At 45.2% G+C, this 25,746-nt stretch overlaps 2 protein-coding genes across 5 annotated transcripts in view; one reads left to right on the top strand and one right to left on the bottom strand.

Annotated features, from left to right (window-relative positions):
• LOC119543232 (prostaglandin-E(2) 9-reductase-like) overlaps positions 1–19,744 on the bottom strand; it is a 34,024-nt gene extending 14,280 nt beyond the window's left edge. The window contains exons 1-7 of one of the 4 annotated variants that reach the window (XM_037847979.1): positions 19,582–19,744; positions 17,557–17,724; positions 15,001–15,117; positions 13,123–13,200; positions 9,830–9,952; positions 2,413–2,522; positions 1,355–1,520 (exon numbers count right to left, since the gene is read on the bottom strand). In XM_037847979.1, coding sequence (XP_037703907.1) covers positions 1,355–1,520; positions 2,413–2,522; positions 9,830–9,952; positions 13,123–13,200; positions 15,001–15,117; positions 17,557–17,724; positions 19,582–19,665 — 846 coding nt within the window. In that variant the 5' untranslated portion in view covers positions 19,666–19,744. Of the gene's footprint in view, positions 1–1,354; positions 1,521–2,412; positions 2,523–9,829; positions 9,953–13,122; positions 13,201–15,000; positions 15,118–16,148; positions 17,001–17,556; positions 17,725–19,581 lie in introns of those variants that run through there. The other 3 variants (XM_037847978.1, XM_037847980.1, XM_037847981.1) reach the window with 3 other exon arrangements.
• LOC119542938 (aldo-keto reductase family 1 member C1 homolog) overlaps positions 1–25,746 on the top strand; it is a 390,984-nt gene that overhangs the window by 204,368 nt on the left and 160,870 nt on the right. The window lies entirely within an intron of this gene.

The following is a 25,746-nucleotide window of genomic DNA, read 5'->3' as shown; positions in this document are numbered from 1 at the left end:
GGGAAAAGGATCAGAAAGAATAATGGAGGAAATAATCACTGAAAATTCCCCATATCTTACGAAAGACGTAAAATTACAGATCCAAGAAGCACAGCACACCCCAAACAGAATAGATCTGAGTAGACCGACTCCAAGACACTTAATATATTATCAGTTTACCAAATGTCAAAGACAGGGAGAGAATTCTGAAAGCAGCAAGAGAAAAGTGATCCATTACATACAAGGGAAGCTCAGTAAGACTATGTGTGGATTTCTCAGTAGAAACCATGAAGGCGAGAAGTCACAGGTGTGATATATTTAAGATAATGAAGGTGAAGAGGAAGCCATTGCAATGGGAGAAAATATCTGGAAACCACGTGTGCCATTTGGATGTATTATATCCCCCAAAATGCCATTATCTTTGATGCGATCTTGATAATTTTCAGTTCATTGATAGTATTTTCATTATAAATGTATGTCTTCTACAAATTCTGTGTTCCTATCTTTCATAATGTCAGAAAACCCATGGCAAGAATTTGACTCACTCAAGCCATTGCTCAACGTAACAGCCCAGACTTGAAATAGAAAGTTTATATCTTTTCAAATCAAAATGAAAATCTATGTCTCTGAAGTCAAAATTAAAAACAAAATACATTTCATTTAGTATACTCTGCATTATGCTTGAAGGAGTACATATACTCAGGGTGTGTCTCTGGGAAGTGATATAGAAAAGCCAACAGATACTACATGGAGAGAAAGATGCTAAGTGGGAGACTGAAGAACAGATCAGAAGAGAATTACTTTTCACTGTATACATTTTTCCACACTGTTTAAATTTGTAAAATAATTTTAAGAACCAAAACATTAAAGTGTGAAATAACAGAAATGAGAGAAATATTTAGCCTTGATGGGGCCTCTTCCCATAGAAACTCAGGGAGGAGGAGACTGTTCTCAGGACCAGCAGTAAACTGGGGATTATATATTCTCTTTGGGTAGGTTGCTGCTTCTGATTCAGAGCTATCAACGAGGTCCTGGAAAAAGTACCCTATAGATTTGGGGAGCGAAGATCATGAATCTAACTCCCTTATTTCAGAAAAGAAGAAAACGAGATATCATTTCAGCAAGACTGCAAATTCAATTACACAGATAAGATTAGAGAACAAACTTCTGAGTCATGCCCAACTTTCTATCCACTGAGCTAACATTCCCCTGATGTTGTAGAAGAAGGAGAAAGCTACTGGAATGCACACAGGACATATGTGTCTAAGGAGAATTAGGGAAATCAAGGTGGCCCAAGATGTGTTGAGATGCTTACGAAGCATAACACACGTGAGATAATATTGAGGCCTCCTGCGCCCACAGCCCTGCTCCTCACCTGCATGTTCTCTCTGATCCGCTTCTCCTTGAAGCTCTTGGCCAGGACCACGACCCCACGCTGGATCTGGTAGCGAAGGGCAATCAGGGCTGGGGTGCGCTTGTGCTTTTTGGCCATAGCAGAAAGAACTGGATCATCCAAGAGAACAGGCGAGTTCTGGTCCACCCTGGGAAGAAGGCAGAAAGGCTGAGTATCTGTGGCTCAGTATTCAATTTATTAGAAGACTCCTTCCTATCAGACTAAGGTGATCTATCCTAGACCAGAGGTTCTCAACATGTGGCACTACCCAGCAGCACTATATCACCTGGGGACCTTTTAAAAATGCAAATTCTAGAACTTCACTCCAGATGCATCAAATCAGAGCCCCACATGTGTGGTGCAACAATCAGTGTTTTATTGAGCCCTCCAGGTCATTTTAAGTGTGCTTCACTTTTGAACAACAGCTCCAGATACTTGAATTTTTCTTCTCTACTTTCCTATGGTGTTATTTCTTCTCTTGGCAGAGCTCTAGAAGAAGGACAAGAAAGTGTGGGAAGAAAGAATTGAAGATTTTGATAATTTATATTTTAACTTTTCTAACACATTGTTGAAAATCTTGCAGGCTCCAAATGAGTACTATTCATTGTCAACATTAAGAATAATGTTTAACATTTCAACAGAAGATTGCAAAATGTATCCAGATGGTAATTTCACTCCATCATCATCTATCTGGGACTACATAATATGACCCTGAATTTAGCTATAAAGTAACACAAGATTATGGAAGATGTTACTTGAACTTTCAAAAATATGGCTTGAGATTATGCCTTTCATTTCCCATTTTGGATGATGTTTACATTTTAAGTCAGGTATTTATTATTAACTAAAGTATAACCAGGTACATACAATGTACAAGCAGTGAACTGGATCATGGGATTTAAAGGAGGAAAATTTCTGCAGTCCCTACCCACCACTTAAATAGATAGCTCAGAGTTACCTCTGGGAAATATAGCTTGATGTGATTAAAAATGGTTCCTCTCTAATGGGGATTTAGGTAAACTCCCCATTGTCCTCATTACCAATTTTTATCTCGTTGGGATCCCAGAGCACTGTAGGCCACAAGCACAATATCTTTTGACTTGCAGAAGTCCAACAGCTTTCTCTGGTTGAGATAAGGGTGGCATTCTACCTGTGGAATGCAAGACAGACATGTGTTAGATTATGGGAAAAATCACCTTAAAATGTAAGTGAAGGGTTGAAAGTCAAAGAAGCTGAATAATAGCCCTGCAGAGTTTAATAAGAACTGAAAATATCAACATGAACTAATGACTTGAACTAAGATAAATTTTCTATTTCTGTCCAATGGAGAGGACAAAACCCTGATGTTCCAGGGAAGCACCTCTTTTGTCCAGGTCTTCATTCTAAATACTTTAGCCTTCAACAAGGAGAAATAGCTAATTCTGGATTTGAGGTAGGGAAAGACCCACTGGATCAATGGACATAAATTGTGGCAGAAAGGAAGAAATGAGTCCAGGACCTAGGAAGGCATGTGGAAAAGACACGGAAACTCTTTTGGGGGATCCCATTGGCCACATTTGGGTGGACATGATGATGAAATGGACTATTTACTTCTAAGTTCCTTATGACATTGAATCATTAGAAATCCTGAGTCCATAGTGATGAGAGAGAGAAAGAGGTAGAGAGCTTAAAAAATAATAGTCAACATCGAATCACATTCTTACAGTATTCCTCAGTATATTGATAAAGGAAAAGAAATAAGCATTTTACCTCATGAAGTAATTACAACTGTAGTTTATCCTCAGTAGGTGAAAGAATTTTTAATGCAGAGAAATGTCACCTCAGAAACATAAAATGAGTGCTAATGTCGAAAATTATTAGGTGCAAACCTCAATGAAATACTTTCTGCGGGTGACTGAGCTTGTACCTCGGCTTGCCAGGCCTGGGCCAGGGGACCTGATCACCCCCTGGGGAGGGTAGTAGGTACGGGCGTGAGTGCCCTCTGCAGCCCCCCCGAGCCTGGGGAGCGAGGTCAAGGCAGCTCCCTTTTCCTCACCCAAAATGCCACTGGCAGGGGAGGCTTGCCGGAGGAAACCGCCTTTCTCCCAACTGCCCTTTCCCCACTTCCTTATCTTACCCACTCACTCCCTGGTGCCAAGGCCACTCCTGCCACCGCCAGCGCGCATGCACCGTGGCCAGAACAACCCCCACCCCGCTGCAACGGCTCCTGCGTTCTCTCAGAACCAATCCTAGCCCCTATCCCTTCAGTATTGCCATTTAAGGCTGCTTCACCTCCTTTCCAGCCCTGCCCTTCTTACCAGCCTATATAACCTGTAATCACCCCTGAATAAATCTCTTTGGCGCATACTCCTACTGGATGAAGAGTGTCTTGTCCTTATCGCCGCCCTCCATACCTTGCACGCCTCCCGCCGAGGACCCGGCCAAGTCCTCCGCCTCGCCCTCGCCTCCGGGAAAGAGCCCCCGCCGCCGGTACCCTTTAAGCAGCCCCGAGAGCTGAGGGCTCAGCTACCGGCCGCCCCTCCCCCTAGAAGCAGTAACCGCGACCGCAACTGGTGCCCCGTGTGAGGAAGCGTCTCCACACAACAGTTTGGCAGGTCGCCTGCTCGCCCGGACGCCTCTCCAGCTTCCCGTTTCCTCGCCTGCAAGGTAAGGGCCGCCTCTCCTTCGCCGCTTCCGGAGCCGTGGGAGGTTCACTGCTCCGAAGCCGCTCCTCCCTTCCCCCACGCTCTCTTCGTCCTTTTGTATGCGCACTTCTATGACCCCCGTTCCTCCTAACGCTCTCCCTCTTCCCCTCCATTACCTTGCTGTAGTTCTTTGTATCTTTATTTCCTCATTTGGCGCCGTGTGCCTCTTTGCAACCGCCCCCCTCGACTGCTCCCGTTGCCAAAGGACACTGCTTTCCGCTCTCGCCGTCTCCTTCGGCCTTGCGGCCACAGTTTATCTCATTCTCTCTGCTCGGTAAACAACTCCTCCTCCTCCTCCCCGCCAGCCGGGCCGGCCCGGCTCGGGAGCAACCCCCCCTCCTCCCCCCTCAGCTATGGGTAATCGTATATCTACGTGTCAGGCACCTCAAGTTCGTGCTCTAGCGGGTCTCCTAGACACGCATCGCTGTAAAGTGTCTGTCCGACAGCTGCAAGTGTACTGGGACCTCCTGCTGCCCTTTAACCCATGGCTCACCACTTGCCATCTTTGGGACTCTGTTACTTATGATCGTCTTATTGATCAAGTCACTAACGCCATGGAACATGAGAGCAAGCGCTTCCCTCCCGGCTTGCTCCCCACCTTGATAACCATCCGCTCCTGCCTTCAAGGCTCCCTCCCCCCGATCGAGGCCCCGTTAAATCCAAGCGATGACATCAGCCCTAAGCTGAGCCGGAAACCGCATACGCTTTACCCCGCCCTTCCACAGGGCGGAGTTAGTCCGCCATCTTGTGCCTTGAACCCCGCCCTTTCACAGGGCGGGGCTGATCCACCATCTTGTGTCTTAGCCACGCCCACTGTGCCGCCATCTTGCGACGCTTGGGGCCTCCCACTCCCGCCTCCCCCTTCGGCGAGCTCCCCCTCGGAGCCGCTACCGGCAGCTGCAGCCGCTCCTTCCACCCTGCCGACTAACAACCCCTGGCTGCCTTCTACACCTCAAGGCAACCCTTGGGGCAACGCTCCCCCTACCCCCACTCCCGCGCCAAACCCTCTGCAAGCGCGTCCTCCTTTCTCTCGTGCTTTTCGCTGCTTTCCTCTTAACCTTGCCCCCACCCCACAGAAACCGTATGACTGGTATCCCATTGACTCAGATACTATCAAGCAGCTTCGCAGGGCCGTCAAGGAGGACGGGTTAGGTAGCCCATACGCTTCCCAAATACTGCAGGATCTCGGCATGGACTTTTGCATCCCCCAAGACTGGGCCTCGCTTGCCCGTTCCATTCTTAACCCCGGTCAGTTTGTTGACTGGCGTGCTCACTTCCAGGCAGAAGCAGCTAAGCAAAGTGAACAAGACGCAGCCCTTGGAGTCTATCATCCCCCCGAAGCCTATATGGGCACTGGAGCATTTCTAAATGCGTCTGCTTATATTAATGCACCTGCCACCTTTTGGCCTATCCTTTGGGGAATCGCCTTACGAGCATTTGCCAACTGCTCTGCCTGTCGGCCTAATAAATTCACCAAGCTCTTCCAGGAGCCGAGTAAACCTTTCACCACCTTTGTCTCCAGAGTCGAAGAAACCTGCGCTTGAAAGGTAAGTGATCCCCAGACCCAATATTACATGTACCCATCCTCAAATCCTGGAAAATCGTACTGTAATTCCCCCAACGAGTACTACTGTGCATACTGGGGGTGTGAGACATTAGCCAATAATTGGAAGCCTCCTGTTCCTAATCATTACCTTACCCTAAAGTGGGCCCCTACAGGGTGCAAACTCCCTACTGTTAACTGGCTCGGCCAAGAAAGTAGGGATCCTGCACACATCTTAATCTTACAGTGCAGCTCCCCACTGATCCCTCCTGGTTACTCGGTCAAACTTGGGGCTTCAGAATCTATGAGAAAGGAGCCGACCGAGAATCACTTATTCTAATAAAAAAGGAGGCTGTAAGCCAACCATACCAAAATACTGCTTTAAAAACACCCTCTGGCATAGGTCCCAATAAAGTCATTAACCCCCTTTTTTCCACAGCTCTCCAGCCGCACCTCAGCTCCAACCAGCCGCACCTCAGCTGCAAACAACGCATCGCCAACCCCACCACCCCAACCTTTTCTGCCCCCTTCTCGTTATTCCTCTCCCCTCCTCAGCCTCATCCAAGCCGCCTTTGCCTCAGTAAACTCCTCCAACCCCAATTTTACCTCATCCTGCTGGCTCTGCCTCTCCACCTCTTCCTCTCTATACGAGCCCATTGCCTCCAACCTCTCCTTTTCAGAAAGCACAGAAAACAACCCCTTGGAATGCATTTGGAATACCTCTGCCGTCCCCCTAACCTTTCATTCAGTCTCCTATACGGAAAAGTGCGTCCGCCCTCGCTCCAGTAACTCTCCCGACCTCACTGCCTGTGCCAGCTACTCATCTCCCAGCAGCTCTGCCAAATTTCTCATTCCTCATAACTCCTCCCAATGGCTCTGTTCCTCTACAGGACTTACCCCCTGTCTCAGCACGAATGTCATCAGTGAATATAAAGAAACTTGCCTCCTAATTGTCCTTATCCCTAGGGTCTTATACCACAGCGAAGAAGACTTCTTCCTCCGCCTGGAAACAACTGCAGCTTCTACCCCACTGCAAAAGCGAGAGCCCATCACCGCCCTCACAATTGCCTCCCTCCTAGGTCTTGCCGGCACTGGCACCGGAATCGCTGCACTAGCCAGTCAAGGCTCCGCCCTAACTCACCTCAGGGCGGCTGTTGACGAAGACATTCATCACTTACAAAACGCTATTTACCATCTAAAAAATTCTGTCAATTCCCTCTCTGAAGTAGTGCTCCAAAACCGCCGAGGTCTTGACCTTCTCCTCCTCAAAGAAGGAGGCCTCTGCGCCGCCCTAGGAGAAGAGTGCTGTGTTTATGCCAATTCCACAGGTCTCGTCGAGGACAGCCTGAAAAGGGTCCGAGAAGGACTGGAAAAGCGTAAAAGAGATCGTGAAGCCACCAGTTATTGGTCCAGTTTTTTCACTCCCATCCTCCCATACATCCTTCCTTTTCTTGGCCCCTTATTAATAATTATTCTAGCTCTCATCTTAGGACCCTGCCTCATCCGCAAAATTGTCCAGCTTGTAAGAAAACAAACGGATGCCATTTTTTCCTCGTTCGTGCAAATCCAGTATCAGCGACTCACCACCTCTGATGCCCCCCACTCCAAGATGACAGCCAACCCTCCGCGACCTCAACGCCACCGGTCGACTCGCCAACCGCGAGGCCCTTCTCAATCACCTGAACATCGCTCTCACCTCGAGTTCCAGCTTCTCTGAACCCCTGAACTTTAAACCCCTCACCTTCGCCCAGCCCGCTGCAGCGAAGCCATTGTCAAGCGCCCGGGCACCACACCAACACTGAGCTCCAGCCTCGCTGAGCCACCGTCAACCCCTTTTTCCCTTCCCTAACCTCCCCCTTCCCTCACCCGTAGTGGGCCTCTCCGGTAAAGCCTCTTCCTCTAATTAGAAAAGAAAGGGGAATTGCGGGTGACTGAGCTTGTACCTCGGCTTGCCAGGCCTGGGCCAGGGGACCTGATCACCCCCTGGGGAGGGTAGTAGGTACGGGCGTGAGTGCCCTCTGCAGCCCCCCCGAGCCTGGGGAGCGAGGTCAAGGCAGCTCCCTTTTCCTCACCCAAAATGCCACTGGCAGGGGAGGCTTGCCGGAGGAAACCGCCTTTCTCCCAACTGCCCTTTCCCCACTTCCTTATCTTACCCACTCACTCCCTGGTGCCAAGGCCACTCCTGCCACCGCCAGCGCGCATGCACCGTGGCCAGAACAACCCCCACCCCGCTGCAACGGCTCCTGCGTTCTCTCAGAACCAATCCTAGCCCCTATCCCTTCAGTATTGCCATTTAAGGCTGCTTCACCTCCTTTCCAGCCCTGCCCTTCTTACCAGCCTATATAACCTGTAATCACCCCTGAATAAATCTCTTTGGCGCATACTCCTACTGGATGAAGAGTGTCTTGTCCTTATCGCCGCCCTCCATACCTTGCACGCCTCCCGCCGAGGACCCGGCCAAGTCCTCCGCCTCGCCCTCGCCTCCGGGAAAGAGCCCCCGCCGCCGGTACCCTTTAAGCAGCCCCGAGAGCTGAGGGCTCAGCTACCGGCCGCCCCTCCCCCTAGAAGCAGTAACCGCGACCGCAACTTTCAGGCAAGAATCTTGCATGGGTATCAATCATTAGGTTAGACATCACAGGGGAGCCTAGTGTTTTCCCTGATGCCAAATTACCACCCATCATATTATTTGACAATTGCAAAGGGAAACACATACGGTATAGTATAGATCTGGCTCCCAGTAGTTTAACCAAGACATGAAATCTAGCCCCAATAGCAGACAACCTGTTATTACCTGCTTCCTAATGAACGGCAATTTGAAGAAGTCATCATCTGGATGAAAATTCCTTGCCAAAAATGTTTAACCTGAATCTAATAAAGGCTTCAGATATAATTTCTAGGTTATAGAAACTTGGAATAGAGGATCATGTTAACTAGCACCAGAAGGCAACAATATGATAAATAAGGAGTATTATACAAAAATCTATCAGTATATTATGGGACAAGAAATGGTTGAGTGATTTTTAGAGATTAAAAGAGCTTAAAGAAATGTAGAAAAGTAGTAAGTGAACTACAATGGGTTGAAAAAGAAGAACAAGCAAAGGATTTAGTATTAAAAATGGGGAAATATGAGTATGAACTGGATAGCACATGATATTAAGGAATCATTATGAATTAGCTTAGATATAATCATAGCATTCTGAGTGTGTGGGAGAATATCTTCATTTTTATGAGATGCAACATGAAGTGTGTAGGGGTGAAGTGTCAAGTCTGCAACTTAATTTGAAAGGGTGGTGTAAACATGGCAGAAGTGGAAGATATGCATTTCTAGCATGTTAGCTGTGTAGTAGTTTCAATTTTAGTTTGTTGAAAATTTTTGAAAAAATTAAGGATATAATTAATGTGAAACCCCAAATAAACTTTCAATGTTTCTATTTGAACCCATAGTTCTATATCACTGTTTATTGAAAGATATTCAATTTTGAAATTATATTATCCAATGTAGTACCCTCTACCATTCCTATGTTCCAACTTCTTAAAAGGTAAGTTAGAACAGAACCAGCCTCAGAATAGATATTTCAAACAGGTAATTTAACTGCAGAACGCAGGGAGGAGAAACAGACCAAGGTTTAGTTTCAAGATCTGCTCTCACTACCTGCACAAAGTTCCTTAGAGTTGATTTCTTCCACCTTTATTACCACCTTAAACCATTTATGTAATCCCTCAAAACAAGATTATTTAATAGTCTCATGTTAATTTTTGCCATATATATCCTTCCTTGTCAAGGACCAGGACAAAGAATTAGGCTTCAAATCACAACACGAACCCTAAACACCTCTCTGATCTGATTTTCACTCTTTCTTGTTTATACTCACTCTTCCATGATTGCTGGATTCCTTACATATGCAATTTTTTCCAAATCTCTTTCACCCACCCAATCTCTGGCTATGTTTAAAGCTCAGATAACTGCCCACTTTCCTCCTAAAGCTGTTGTGAACTCTTCCAGCCCTCCTTGATGTCCTTTCCCTTACTCTAAATTTTGTCATTTAATTTAGTGCTAATGTTTCCCCACCATTTTCCTTAAGACTTTACCAAGCTGAGATACAGTTATATTATGGTCCACAGAAGTAAGGTGAGTAGGAAGGGAGGTGCATAGTCACCTGGCAGAAGCACAGGAAGAAGGGGTGAAGAACAGAAAAGGGAAAGCCCCGGTGGGCTAAGGGGGCTGCTCACCTGGTTGCAGACAGGCTTGTACTTGAGCCCTGGCTTGTTCAGGATCCTCTCCAGCTGCTTGTGGTTAAAGTTGGACACGCCGAGGGACTTGGTCAATCCCGCGTCCTTACACTTCTCCAGGGCCTGGGAGGAAGGGGTTGTGGAGAAGGATTTTGGGAAATTGGCTACAGGCCAGGAAATGAATGACAACACTATTAAAAAGAACAACTGTCATTAAATGACCATCCAGCTGAGAGACTTCGATTGTTTTAAAGAAGAAAAAAGTAAATAACTAAATGGGAAGGAGATGAATTAAATAAAGAAATGACTGTACACTGAGGGAAAGAGCTCCTTATACTCACTGCTCCCTATGCTTCCCCTCCCTTTCTCTCTTAAATGTTCCCATAATGTTCTCCCTGTCACTATTCCACCAAACAGCCTTCACTGAGATCCTGAATTGCTAACTCCTATGGGGCTATCTCATTTGACCTAGCAACAGCACTGGGCACAGTTGATAATTTTCCTTAAAACACTTTCATCACCTGCTTCCAGGCACTGATCTATTTTGGTGGCCCTCTAATCCCCTAGATTCTCCTCGTGCTAGAGTTTCATCTTTCTCAACTCTAATATTGGAAGTTCCTAGGTTTTCTTCCAGAACTTGTTGCTTCTTTATGTCCTCTCACTCCCAAAATAAGCACATCCAGATTTATGCTTTGAATACAATCTACTTGCTCAAAATTCACAAGTTGATATCTCCACAGTAGACCTATCAAAGGCCTGGATATTTATGGACTTCTAGATTCACCTGCCACTCAACAGGAATATTGGGATGTCTGAATAGGCACCTCATACTGAACAAGTACACACAGAGCTCCTGACCTCCTCCCTGAACCTCTTCCTCCTGCTGTCCTCTCCTCAGTGACGCCAGCTCTAAACCTCCCCAGCCCCCCATCTGCTCAGTTCAAGGATCTCAGAGTTCATCGGTTCTTCTCACTTTCTCACAGTTTCGAGCAGAAAACCCTGTCATCTCTACCTTCAGAACTGGTCCTCAAGCCAGTTGGGTCTCCTAACTTTCACTGCCCCTGTGCTATAATATCTTCATCAGGCTAGTGGATCATTCCAGGTGCCTCCTAGCTTGCCTTACAGCTTCTGTTCTTCCCTCCTGGACTCGAGTCCACAGCATTTAGAGATAATGCTCTTCAACAGAACTTTTTCTCATGATGAAAATAGGCCCTGTCCACACTGTCTATATGGACACCACAAGACATAGGTGGGTATTTGCCCATGGACATTTGGGACTGAAGTACTGACTTTTTCATATTAATAATTCATATGAATGCAAATAGCCTCACATTGCTAGTATCTACTGTGTTGGTGCAAATATAAGGTGTTCCTATTAAAAACCAAACCAGATCACAAACCTTTAATGACTTCCAGGGTCATACTGAGTAAAACTCAAAGGCTTTCCTATACGGCCCTCCGTGATCTGGTTCCTCATTTGCCCTCTGTCTTCATCCCACTCTTTCCTCTTCGAATCCTAAGAGTGAACTCGATGATCTTTTGTCACAAAGCACTCAACCACCTAAGGCCTTTCAACTTGCTGTCCCCTCTCCCAGGACAGGATTCCCATAGCTGTCCCCTTTACTCACCCCTCCTTGCATATCTCTGCTCAAATGCCTCCCTCTAAATGAGGATCTCACTTTGATTCCTATAAAATTGCAAAGTCCCAAGTTACCTCCCCCATGACTTGCCTCTTTCTCCTTACCTTGCTTTATTGTTGTCCACATAGCTTATCACCTTTTGTCAAACCAATGTTTACCCTTTTATTTTATCTGTCTCCTCTGACTTGAATGTAGGATCAATGAGGGCAGGGAAGTTTTGTCCATATGCCCCATGGATAATATCTGCTCAGTAAATGTTTTTTGAATATTAGATTAATAGATGGATGTCATAATTCCAAGTCTATGTATGGTGAACTGAATAGCAAAGTTGTCAGAATGTCTTCAGCTGGGTTATAGAAAGAAATAGGGTTAGAAATGGTAAAACATATACCTTTGGCAGAAAGAATAACATAATATAGGGTGGGCCCCAAGCTGCTGGCCAGAACAATGGGTAAGACAATGGGAAAGAATGGACAGTAGAAGAAGCAAAGGACATTGTCAGTGTTTGCGTTAACAGAACTTTACTTTTCTGATTAAACTTATCAATGAAATTCTGTTCCACAGGTGAAACTGCTGCCTAGTTTATGTTAATAGTGATTCCCAAGAACGACATTTACTAAAGAAAGAAAGATTGTTTCAAAACGCTTAATTTCAAACTGTGAGAGCAGACATAAAAATTCCACGTCTAACTTTCATTTCCAGTGGAGGTTTAGGCTGGAGGATTGCACATTATGTTCCAAATTCCCATCGTTTTCCTGAAATTCTGTGTATGTCACACACTCACTAGTTCTGGGAACACATGATTGATAAAAGTGATAATATGAACATAACTGTAAATCCAAATTGCCTGTATCTTTCAAGAACCGATAGTAAATTTCCTTCATCCATCAACCAGGAGGTTTTTCTGCTTATGCCTGCACCCAATAGCCATGGGTTGTGTCAGCATCTTTTGTCAAGGACAGACGCACAGTGTGACCGTAAAACTGCTACTAAAAATAAGTACAAGGCTGGGGCTTCAAGAGAACTTCGGGATTGTCTGTCTAATTCCTGACTATAAATTTGAAAGCACTCAGGCTGAGCGCCATCTAGTGACAATCAGAGATATCACTGATGAAAGAGGGAACCATATCCCCAGAAGATTATGTTCTTAAAACTAATCCATTTCTGTGGGTGTAAACCTATCGTGAGCGGGATCTTTTATTAGGTCATTTCACTTGAGGCATGTCCCAGTTGGGTCTTAATTCTTTATGAAAGGCTGAAATTCAAAGAAACACACAGAGAGACACAGAAACAGAGAAAACAAACAAACGAACAAAAAACAAACAAAAAACCCCCACAGCAGCTGAGGAAGCTCAGAGGGAAAGCCCTGGGGTCAAGAAGCAGAGCAATGAAGCCCAGAAGAGAAGGGAGGGACCCGCAGACAGCCCCGTGTGCCTTGCAAGCTGACACAGGAGTCCAGGTGTACGCTTAATGATGTCTTGATTTGGACATTTTCACAGCCTCAAAACTGTGACCTCGTAAGCTAAGAAATCCCCATCGCTAAAAGCCAGCCCATTTCTGGTTTATTGCATTTCAGCAGCTGTAGCAAGCTAAGACATCCTGTCTCTTGACTTTCATGTTTGTTGAGCTCACTCGTCTGAGGAAAGCACTCACCTCCCAGGTGGTACAGATGTCCACTGTGTCAAATATGCATTTTCCATGCTCATCCATAGGTAGAATGTTCTCCCCCGGCTGGAACAGAAGCAGTAATTAGAGGGAGCTCACAGATGAATGCCGCTGCCCTAAGTTGTGCTGTCAGCTACATCTATACCTGGGAATCTATGACTCCACGAGTTTGGTAAAACTTCCAGATACGAATTTTTAGAAAGTGCTTTGTGTGTGCAGTGGTAAGGAATGTCTCCAGAAACAGGCTTCCCATAATGTCTTAAATCTACCATATGTTTAATAAATATATTTGTCCAAGAACCTCATGGGGACTTGTTCTAGTTTGCTAATGCTGCAGAATGCAAAACACCAGAGATGGATAGGCTTTTATAAAAATGGGGGTTTATTTTACTACACAGTTACAGTCTTAAGGCCACAATGCGTCCAAGGTAACACACCAGCAATCGGGTACCTTCACCAGAGGATGGCCAATAACGTCCGGGAAACCTCTACTAGCTAGGAAGGCAGCCGGCGTCAGCTCCAAAGCTCTGGCCTCAAAACGGCTTTCTCCCAGGACGTTCCTCTCCAGCAAGCTTGCTGCTCCTCAAAACATCACTCACAGCTGCACTCACTGAGTTCCCTCTCTGTGAGTCAGCTCATTTATATAGCTCCACTGAACAAGGCCCACCCCTGAATGGGCGGGGCCACGCCTCCATGGGAACATCTCATCTGAATCATTACCCACAGCTGAGTGGGGCACAGTCCAAGCAAATCTAACCAGCACCAAAATGTCTATCTGCCCCACAAGACCACAAAGATAATGGCATTTGGGGGACACAATACATTCAAACTGGCACAGGACTCATAGTGGACTTATGTTACTTTAGTCTGCCTCTTTTATTTTGGGAATATTGCTCCATCATCTGAAAATGCCATCTGTTATGTGACCCTCATTTCCACCAAAAATATAACATTGCTTAGGTCTGACCATGACATCTCCTCATCCCCTGAACACATGAAGGCCAAGGGGGAAAGACACAAAACAAGCAGGGTCTGTCTAGATTCTTTTCAGGGTGAATATGGATATTGGAAGAGGCAGCGATGTTCTCAAGTATTAATCTCCAAAAGCTTTGACCTACTCCAAGGGCATATTGGCCACCATTGGAAAATGTTGGGACAAAAATAAAGCGGAGCTGGAGGAATGCAGAGACAAGAGTTGGAGAAAATGTGACATTTCTGAAGTCGACTTTAATTCTGTAATTCTTTAGCATTGTCTTGGACCTCCTATTTGCATAATGGATAAACTCTTACTTTTGCATAAGCTAGTTTGATGACAACCCTGCTACTTTTAATCAAGCGTCCCATACAACACAGTCATTTGTGGTTAAGAGCAGGCTACAAAGCCCTACTCAGAAGTGGTGCCAACAGTAAGAGCAAAGGGCTGCAGGTCCCTGTGGAGGCTGCTGGTTCTAGATCCCCCCAGAGTGACAACAACAAGCCCCTTTCAGCTCTAAATTGGTAAGATAAGGACCAAAGTAGACCAAAGTGAGGCAATTACATTGCACACCACAGGTGCATGAAATCGCATCTCTTAACTTTCAGGAGACTCAGGAGCTATTGTGGAGACCTGGGCCTTAGACTCTCAGCCAGAGCTGTTTCAAGATTTTGAGGAAGATGCTTTGTACTATATTTGTTTGGAGGCTTGAGGTAGGGAAATAGGGATATAAACTTTATTCAAGAAAAGAGAGAAATGAAATTTCATTTAGTATTCCTCTACATTTTCATAATCCCAACATCTCCTAAAAAAGCATAATTCAACCATCCATGCAAGATGAGGGTCATGCTGATGGAGGAAGTGAAATTAGTTTGATCGTGCATATTGCTAACCTTCAGAGCTGCTGGGAAATGCATAATGTAGAGGTCCACATAGTCCAGCTGAAGTTTCTTCAGTGATCTTTCCAAGGCTGGTCGGACCAACTCTGGTTGAAAGAAAGTGACCCAAAGCTGCAGAATTCAAAAGAAAAGATAAGTTGCATTAATACATTAGCTGAGTTTGTGAATGAGATCAGGAAAGAGATAAGAGATGGAATGTGACTATTTTAAGAGATTTACAATTGAATTTTATTTGCCATTATTATTGAATTTAGGCAAATTTGGGTTACTGGTGAACTTCGACTCTAATCAGAAGGAATAGACCTAACCTTTAGGTTTTATACAGAATTTTCCTCTTCTATTAATATCCTTTATTTTTTGAATCTCTATACCATAAGAATGATGTAGAAAATTTTGAAAGGAGCAGGAAATCATAAGAGAGAGGAAACCTTGCCAAATGAAAACAGATTAAAGTATGCAAATCTTGCATATATAGTGTGTGAAGAACACTGAAAAATAGTCATGCTGGGAGAGTTCCATTAACATACCAAACAAAAGTGTTTTCCACACTCAGTTTTCAAGGATTTTGATCTTAACTCCGGGATTGGTTTATTTTAGCCAACAGTTACACAATTTGCTAGTACTTGAGCACTTGATCAATTCAGGAAGAAGTTTCCTTTATCTTGGGTTCCATTTTCATCTGACCTATTCATAGAAACTCTAGTATTTTTTGAATAAGTTTCAGTGTATCTGCTGAATTATGGAAGGTTATGATTCCAGAGGTAAATTATATTATCAATTAATACAGAAGTCCATCATTTGAATAGTATTCTACAGAGTTTACAAATCATTTTCTGGCCATTTATCTAATTCCATCCTCATAAAACCATGTAGGATTAATATTTAGTATTCTTTTAGCATTCATAACTGAAGGGAAAAATTAGTTCTCATGGTGATATGAACTGAGACAGTTCAAGAAACTTTACCGATATCTTTTATTTTCACCTTAGGCTTTGTATTGTATTTCTTACTCTCAATATACCAAACTAATGACCTGATACTACAAACAGATTTACAAAAAAAAAAAAAAAAAAAAAAAAAGGTAACAAATATTTCACCAACAGGGCACAGTTTTTCAAAATGTATCAAAATAATCATTGTACCTTTTGTGGCAACATTTCTAGGTGCCAAGTTTCTATTAAGACTCTTTTATGTTGTAATTTTTTCTTTCTTCTTCAATTTGCTTTTCTCGTTCACTTAATTTCATTTCTCTCTCTCTCTCTCTCTGTGTGTGTGTATGTACATATATATATATATATATATATACATACAAACAGACACATATATTCTTCAACTTTAATTTCTTTCCAGGCTTCCAATTCTTTAGTTGCTTTTATCCGTTCATTTTCTTTCATAGTTTCTATTTTTTCCTCTCTTCTTGTCCAGTCTTCATCACGACATTCAATGCCTATTTTTAATCTTCCTGCCTTGCTGCAGCTTTTGCTTCCGCAGCTTCTTTCGCTGTCTCTTGTGCTTGTAAAATAGACTTTTCCCTTATTCTTTGCATCATTTCTTTGTCAACACCTGGCACAGAAAGGGACTCCCGAATGGCCGCATCTTTTTCACACAAGGGGAAGCAAATAGCATCATTCCCAGTTTCGGCTTTGCTGGTCGCATCGGCAGTGGGCGCACAGAGAAACACGCCAAATAAAAGTGGAGGATAATTGACCTCGCACTCTCTGCAGCGAAATGGGACCCTTCTGTTCTGCTGACATTACAGACCGCCAAGCATGACTCCCCCAGGCAGCGGGATTCGGTCTCTTGGAACCTCCCAGGCGGGGCGCAGCCGAGGGCGCCGGGGCCGCGGGCCGACTCTGCCAAGTCTGGGAGCAGAACGAGGCCTCGGGGCGGCCGGACCGAGTGCTGGGACTGGCCGGGGTCAGCGGCGGCGGCCCGGGGCGCGGCCTGGGGACGGCCGGGGGACTGCCCGGGAGACAGCCGGGGGGCGGCGGGGGGCGGCTCGGGGTGGCCCCGCGCGGGGTCGGCGTGTGCGGAGGGCTCGTGCGCCGCCGCCGCCTCCTCAGGGGCTGCTGACGCGGGAGGCGAGAGGCGGGCGGCCCGGCGCTGGCGGCGCGCTCACAGCGCCCTCTGGGGAAGGGCTCTGCCTACCAGTATCTCTTTAAAACTCCAGTAGCTTTCTTACGTTGCTCTCTTTTATTGACAGAAGAGAAGACTGAGATTCAGAATGTTAAGAAATTTGACAGTAACACGCAGCTGATAAGGAAAGCCATCATGTGATCTCAGAAGTGATTGTATACTCCCTGCCAAAATTAACCGGTTTGGGCTGAGGTTCACAAAACCAAAGCGACTGTACTTTAGAATAGAGTCACAAAATGTGAACATAGCAATGATTGGAAACCCATATGGGTCTGAATAAAAGTTTTCCAAATAATTCAGTAAACCGTTACTCCACCAATCGTATCATCCCATTTCCACACACAATGAAATTTCAGAAATGTGCTCACACACAGCAATATTCAACATATACCACCCCCCCCGTCACCCCCAAACCTTTGAAGTGTAGAATATGTCTTCTCTCTTCACTGTGCCGTCTGCAATCTTGCTACGGATGGCGCATCCCACCTGCTCTTCATTGTCATACACAAAGGCAGAATCAATATGGCGATACCCAGCATCAATAGCTATCTTGGTGGCCTCCTCTGTTTCGCTCTTAGGAACCTAGAGGAGCAACAAAAACAGGTTGGAGACCCATTTCACCGATAGGTAGTCATGCTCCAAAATGGCTTTCACTACAATCATTCATTCATGTCTTGTGTTTGTTCTCTATGTAGGGTGAACAATGTATCCCAGTTTGCCTGGGACTTTCCCAGGTTTAATTTGGAAAGTTGTGCATCCCAGGAACACCTTCAGTCCAGGAAAACTGGGATGGATATTCACTGCTTGGAAGTCCCCAAGATCACCCTCAGGTTCAGTGATTCAATAGAAGATCTCAGAGGACTGTGAGTGTAGGAGTCCTCACAGCTATGATTTATTACAGTGAAAATATATAAAGTAAAATGAAGACATAACAAATGAAAGTGCATGTGGCAGAGTACACAGGAAGCAGACACAGAAGTCCAAGAGTCCTCTTTCATGAAGGCACACTGAATATGCTTGATTTCTCCAGTTCCAAATTTTGACAATGCACAGGAAATATTCTCTTCCAGGAACCTCTCTACAGTGGCAATGCCCAGACGTTTTAGAGGGGACTGTCCATATAGGCCCACAATGCCCAGCACTTTACAAATTTCTATTCCTTGTTGAAATAAGCAAGTATTCAGCCTAAAGGTCATTATTTGTGTAGGTCCTTTAGGCACAGTTTAACCACTGTTATCAGGGAGAGGAATGGTGGAAACTTACTGAAATCCAAGTTCACACACGGCAGCCCATGGTGTGGTAGCTAATTCTTTTGTGCACATTCACTCTAGCCACAGAGGAATGAGAGGACTATGTATCAGGAGAAAGAAAATGTATACTCTGAGGATATAGGTTTACATAAGAACTAAACCTTTTCTTTCTTTTGCTGTTAGGTATATCAAAACTTTCTTTTTTTTTCAACATGATTAAAAAGAATTAGATACTGAGCCCCAACTGCCTCTGCTATTCCCCATGTACTTTAACTTTGGCTTCCAGCATGTGGAGGTTTACAAGGCTGAGGCCTCGGTGTTATCCATGATCTATCTCCTTAATCCCCCATTTCATGACTAAGAAAACCTGTCCTGTCTCGTTCTTCAAAATGTCTGTTAAAAATTCCTGCCTATATTGCAGATGAGAAAATGAGATCAAGAATTTGAGTAAATTGTCCCATGTTATACAGTTAAGGAGTAAGTAAAAGAAAATTTAGAAGCAAACGTTCTGGCTTTGTGTGTAGTGGCCTCTCCACTCGGCTCCCTCTCAGGTGAAAGGAAGAACTCTACCTATTACCTTCCAACATCAACTATTGTAACAAGGACCTAGACTTGAAGACTTGACCATGTGAGGTAGCGTTTCCTCTAGAATGATGTCGTATTTCCTTTTCAGGTGAATTTACCAGCAGCGAGAGAAGTAGGGGGAAGCTCCACACACCCTATTTGCTCTATATCCTGCCTGGCACTAGGTGGCCCGCCCCACTTCATGGCTGTTAACACACATTCAAGTCCCGGGCTCTTCACCATGCGGACTTCTCTGAACCATGTGTACTTGGTGGCAGAAAAGATTCTTGAGTTATAGAAAAGTACAGAGAATCTCCTGATTATAGTCAGTCTCAAATCAGGCTGCTGACAGCACATGCCCTTCCTGCTGAGGTTCATTTCTTCTAAGCAGACGGAAACAGGAGGAAAGCCAAGCCCAGGATAATCCCTAGGGGACTCCAAGCCTTGCCTGAAGACTGTCTCCCTTCTCACTTTGTTCATGGAATGGCTCTAGCCTGGTGAACTGAGACCAAGTGAGTCTCCCAGAGTCACACAGGAACTGGGTTCTGTGACAACCCATGTGAGCAATCAGCCATCCAAGGGCTATTTTAATTTGCACCCTCATCCCCACATCCCCTACATTTACCTCTGCAGATGCAGCAGTTCCAAATCCCAGGATAGGCATGAAGTGACCATCGTTTAGCTGCACACGATGTTGTTTGCGATCCATTGTCTCTCACCCTTGAGAGTAGGCAGAGACGGCTTTCTTTCCTTTACCTTCAGCTGATTTATGAAAAACAGCAAGGCAACGCCCTAATTGCAAAGGTGACACCCAACTGCACTGTTCAAGTTAAAAAGTGACTTGGTAGGCGGGGCCATGCTTAAAGGGACATTCCATGGAGTGTGAAAAGACGTGGCACCATTTCACTGTTTTTCTTTTCTCATGAAAGAGTGCACTGAAGTTCACTAGTCTTAGTGATAAAGAAATCAGTTTCCTCCGACCTCATGGATTTACTCAAAGATGCTAATGTCATCCTCCTACAGGAGCCATGACTCACTTAACCCTTCTATGAAGGGTTGTCTGGCAAATACTGACTCTCACGGCCACTGTTAGGTCGGTATGTTCCCAAGTGCAATCTCCATGTGACCTTGCACGATTCAGTGTCCTGCTCCCCAGGCTGTGAGTGTCTGTGAATAGTAAACTGCTGCCCATCTCAGCTGTCCAGTGTTGGGTGTCATGTGCTTGGCCATCCCAAGAATCCTTGGATGGGGTCCCCCCTCTCTTCAGCAAGGTGAAGAGGATGTGAATGACACAACTGGCATCACGAGCAAGATGGTCAAACCACCACCAGGGACACCTGGTGAGGTGTAATGAACTGCTCTTGGCTAAATAACCTTGTTATGGTAAAAGTAATCTGGAGTGAAATTGTTGGCTAGACGGGGTTAAAGTGTTGTGGCCAAATTAATACTCACTGTAGCCTAAATGTCCCTAAGAACAGATTATTTCCTGGAGGAGGGCTTGCTCTTAAATTTAACTGAGATACCCTCAGGAGAAAAATGAGGAGTAGTGGAGTCTTCCTAAAAACCCCTTTGGAGGATCGCAATGTATGCTGAACTGCAGGCCGTGAGACTTCCAGTTTAAAAAATATATGAAAGTAAGTATCACATGATACTTACATGATACTTAACATGCTCAACATATGTACTTATATGCAGACAGATTTCTGTCTCCTCTCCTTAACCAGTAGTGTTGGAAACTAAGCGGTACCTGTAAGAGAATAAACGCTCACTCGGTTTTGGAGGAGAAAAGAATTTATTCACGATCTTGCAAGAGAGGGTGCACCACCAAAGAGATGTGGCAGGCGTGCTGAACAAAAAAAACAGCAACAGTTATACCTAATACACAGGTCCCTCCTGTTTCCCCATTGGCTGGGTACTACAGAGATTACAGTCTATCCGAGAGAGCTAACTAGCCCGCCTTTGAGATTTTGAATTGTACAGCCTATTAGAGAGAGTTAACTGGTTTAAATTTCCCGCTGAGAGTCCCTGCCTTTGATTCCACCCTACATCCCTTTACATCCCAGTAACCCTGGTTATCTTTCCCATATAAGGAACTGGCACTGATTCTAGGCTTACATCATGGCTCTCTCTCTTTCCTTCCCTTTACCATGGGGCCAGTTAAAGACCATTCTTCCACCAAGTCTCCATTTTCCCTATTCCATGTTGCCTTATGAAAGCTAAACTTAACCCTTTCTTACAGTAGCCCTTACTGAACCTCTACCCTGTCCAGTTGTATGCAGCTGGGGGAAGTGGGTGGGTGACAGGGGAGACTGGGCATTTAGTCCTTATGGTCTGGCAATTATCGAAATACCAATCTGTAGACTCTGTATCATTTCCTCATGCCACTGTCAAGGTTACATTTGCTTCTTCCAGGAGTGTCTACTTATTAGTTTTCCTTTACCTTCTTTGGTTTCCCTGCCAAATGCAAATGCCCCATAGATAAACATTAAAAACATGGCTGTACCTGGAGAGCCTTGACCATTGGCCCCACTCAAAGATGGAATTAGGCCTTCTGGGAAGCTGGCTGCCAGCCTCTGGAACACTAGAGGAGAGCTTTCAGAAATAAAGTGAATTAAAAAATAATAACCCTCATTTCCAGAACTTCGTTCCAAGTAGTTGGTAACAAAACAGAGAATCTGTGCAACTCAGACTAAGTACAAGTGTCACCACATTAGGGTTTCTAGGTACCTGGCCATGTCACCAGAAAGAATTCAAGGATACAGAACAGCACAGAGTAAGGCGGTAGATAGCTTATTAGTACATGTACGTGAAGAAACATGCGGGTGCTCTACAAGAAAAGAGAGATGAGAGGTGAGAGGCCCTGGCATTGTGGGGCAATTCACTTTTACAGATTATTTTTACTTTCTTCCCCATCCCCCTTCCTTGTTCAGGGCTCTTTCTCCTACCTTCCCTTCTCTCCCGGGTGGTACCTGGTGGTAGATGTGCTTTGGGGCGGGTCGGTTGGCTGTACCCTTCCCGGTAGATGATTAACTCAGTTGGAGGTCCTTTAGCCTCCAGGTGCTGTTTATTGCTGTTCTTCTCAGAGATATCTTTCTCTTTGATATCTGCCTGCTCCTGGGAATTTGCCCTTTGCTTATTCAGCCACTATCTTTTTTCTAACCCTACCTACCTACCTCACAAGCAACCTAGTTTTGTGGTTTTAGCCCTTTAGCAGGGGATAGAATTCCTGAGTTCATCAGGACTCAGCAATATTTTTGAAGAAGGGAGGTTTGGCTTACCGCTTTATATCCTTTTTAGGTCAGACAGCAATATTTGTGAACAAGGGAGGCTGGGCTTACCACTTCATATCCTTTTTAGGTCTATCTCAGCAATATTTTTGAACAAGGGAGGTTGGGCTTACCACTTTATATCCTTTTAGGTCATTATGCTTGGGTCAATGGGCATGGGATAAGGCAGGGATGGAGCAGAGGAGAACCAGCCTTCTAGAACGTTTGAATAGGAGCCTCTCTGGGCCATTTTAATGTTTGTTTTCTTTTTATAAACTCTTGTGCTGTGCAAAACACTTCCTGGGCCACAAGGAAGACACATGGCAGGAACTGTCTATGTCTGTCCTTGAGGAAGGGGCTGGTGGCCGAGGGGGGAGGCAGCCTGGGGAGGCAGAGCATGGGCTCCTCACGCCCAGACACATGGCAGTGACACATCGTGGGCACGTGGCAGCAACACACATTTTCCTCAGAGGACCCACTTTTCATTTCCCAACAATCCGTGGAGTCTGTGTCCACTTCTCCACAGATCCCCAAGAACTATTCAACCTGACCAGGAAAACCTGATGCCCACACAGCTGCTAATCTGAGAGCTGTTGCTGAAGAGCTGATGGTTATTTGCACATTTGCTTCCTGATGTTGGCATTTAAACACCTGCATACTGGTGATCCTGCCCTCCTCTTCACCCCTCACCAACCTTCACATGTGGCGTAAATACTCAACACCTCCTGTTAAAGCCTGGGTCAACTAGTCGCTGGTGTTGAAATAAAATATTACTGAGCTTTTACACTGTCAACCAAACCCTATCAAAGTTTATATCATTTTTGCTTAACATTTCTGGGCCTTACTTATTATGAATAAATTTATATTAATTCAGTTTCCAAGATGACGATCCCTATGCTAATTTAGAAAACATATTCAACTGTAAAGGAAATCAAACTCATCCAAAGTACTTTACTAATTACTTGCATCACATTAAAAGTTGTGTTATTATTTGACACCGTCTGAAACACCCTGCCATTGGGTATGGAGAATGTTTAGGAAAATCAATTTCATAGTACAGACAGACATTAAAAAAAAAAAAATGTTTTGTGCTTTCCCCTTTTCTTCAGCAATCCAAAAGGGAAGCCCTGCATTTCCACAATATGAAAAAGAGAGCTGGTGCCAGTCTCTTGAGAAGGAAGTATTGGCAAAGGTAGAAAGGCAAGAGAGAATGGGAAATTCAGAGCTCAGGGGTTCCATATGTGAGGCCCCAGGGCCTGGGGACCAACCCCCTCCTCCATTATGGGATACACACAGCCACCGACAGGACCCGGCAGCAGGACCCCCCCCCCCAGGTGGGGAAGCACTAAAACTTCCCTCCCCTAAGCACTGATAGTAACCAAATCTCTCGAGACCCTGTTGTAACCAAATCCCGCAAGACCCTGTTATAACCAAATCTCATTAGAAACTCTGTTGTCACAAACCTTTATAAGTCCCAACCCCTTGGCACTCCTCTCACTCTCTCTGTGCAGAGCGGTGGAATGATGACATCACAATCCTGACCTGCTGCCATTGGGAAAAATCATCTCCTGTTTTCTAAGTCCTCAACTAAACTCATGGGCAATCCATGTCAGGTATGTTCTTTTGTGCTGGGGCTACCTGGGTTGGAACATTCAGCATGCCAGCCAGGAGACCAAGGAACTGCTGGCTGTAATGGGCATGATGAGTCCTGGGAAAGGAGACAGACCAGGGGGAATACCGGGATGGCCTGAAATGTCCATTTGGGGAGGGGTGGCAGCCTCCCAGATGAGTGGGGCCACCAAGGGAGTATGGTGATGACCAAAACTCCTTGGCTGGATTGCTGGTTCTCCTGCAACAGGCTGCAATATGGTTGGGATTTTGTGCCAGTTTGAATGTATTGTGTCCCCCAAATGCCATTATCTTTGATGTAATCTTGTGTGGGCAGATTTTATCAGTTTTGATTAGATTTCTTTGAGTGTTTCTTTGGAGATGCACCCCACCCAACTGTAGGTGATAACTCTGATGAGATAATTTCCATGGAGGTGTGGCCCCGCCCATTTAGGGTGGGCCTTGATCAGTGGAACTGTATAAATGAGCTGATAGGCAGAGGGAACTCAGTGCAGCTGTGAGTGATGTTTTGAAGAGGAGCTATAGCCACGAGGGACACTTTGAAGAAAGCACAGGAGCTGCAGATGAGAAAGTTTGAAGACGGCCGTTGAAAGCAGACTCTTGCTCCAGAGAAGCTAAGAGATGACAAATACCCCAAGTGCAACTAAGAGTGACATTTTTGAGGAACCATAGCCTAGAGAGGAACATCCTTGGAGAAAGCCATTTGGAAACCAGAACTTTGGAGCAGACGCCAGCCACGTGCCTTCCCAGCTAACAGAGGTTTTCCAGACACCATTGGCCATCCTCCAGTGAAGGTAATCTGATTTCTGATGTGTTACCTTGGACACTTTATGGCCTTAAGACTGTAACTGTGTAACCAAATAAACCCCCTTTCATAAAAGTCAATATATTTCTGGTGTTTTGCATGCCAGCAGCATTAGTAAACTAGAACAGATTTTGGTATCAGTGAAGTGGGGTGCTTTTGCTGCTGAGTTTGCAAATACCAAACATGTTGGAACGGCTTTTTAAATGGATAAGGGGAAGATTCTGGAAGAATTGTGAGGAGCTTGATAGAAAAGGCCTAAACTGCTTTGAAGAGACTATTTGTGCAAATATGGACTCTAAAGATACTTCTGATGAGGACTTGAACAGGAATGATGAATGTGTTGTTGCAAACTGGGAGAGAGGTGATCCTTGTTTTAAAGTGGCAGAGAATTTGGCAAAATTGAGTCCTGGTGTCAGATGGAAGGAAGAATTTGAAAGCGACAACCTGGAATACTTAGCTGAGGAGATCTCCAGACTACATGTGGAGGATGTATCCTGGCTTCTTCTTGCAGCTTATAGTAAAATGCGAGAGGACAGAGATAAGCTGAGAAATGAACTCTTGGTTTCAAAGAAACCAGACATTGATGGCCTGAAAAACTTTGGGCTTCCAGGGGGTGGATCCCCAGAAGCTACAGCCAAACATGAGGATGTAACAAAACATGGAACCCAGCCACCATTTCAGTACAAGCCAAGATTGGAGTTGGAATTATCCAGAAAGGATTTGTGGAAAGTCCTATTGTCTGAAGGCTTTGACCCCTGTATGCTTCATGCAAAGCGAACAGAATGTTTGTGAGCTCTTTACAGACAGAGCCGTTGCCAGTCTGGACTGGAGGAGAGAGACAAGGAACAAATTAAAGGAAAAATTTCTTCAAAGACAGTGCCACGTAGGTTGAGGTCTGGTGTCAAGAGGCCTTTGGCTGGGAGAGTAGAGAGGCCCACACGCATGGGAAGGGTGAGTTTGCACCAGAGGTCGATGATGGGCCTTCCACCTCGATGCTCGGGAAGAGTTTTGTCACCCCAGGTCCCAAAGAGGGTGGAGCACATTCCCAGGGAATTGGAGAGAGCCTGGCTGCCACCACACTGTTCTGAAG

The sequence above is a fragment of the Choloepus didactylus genome, chromosome 8 (assembly GCF_015220235.1).
Source record: "Choloepus didactylus isolate mChoDid1 chromosome 8, mChoDid1.pri, whole genome shotgun sequence".
NCBI classification, from domain to species: domain Eukaryota; kingdom Metazoa; phylum Chordata; class Mammalia; order Pilosa; family Megalonychidae; genus Choloepus; species Choloepus didactylus.
The sequence above is the reverse complement of the archived record's forward strand: the minus strand, read 5'-3'. Positions and strand labels throughout refer to the sequence as shown.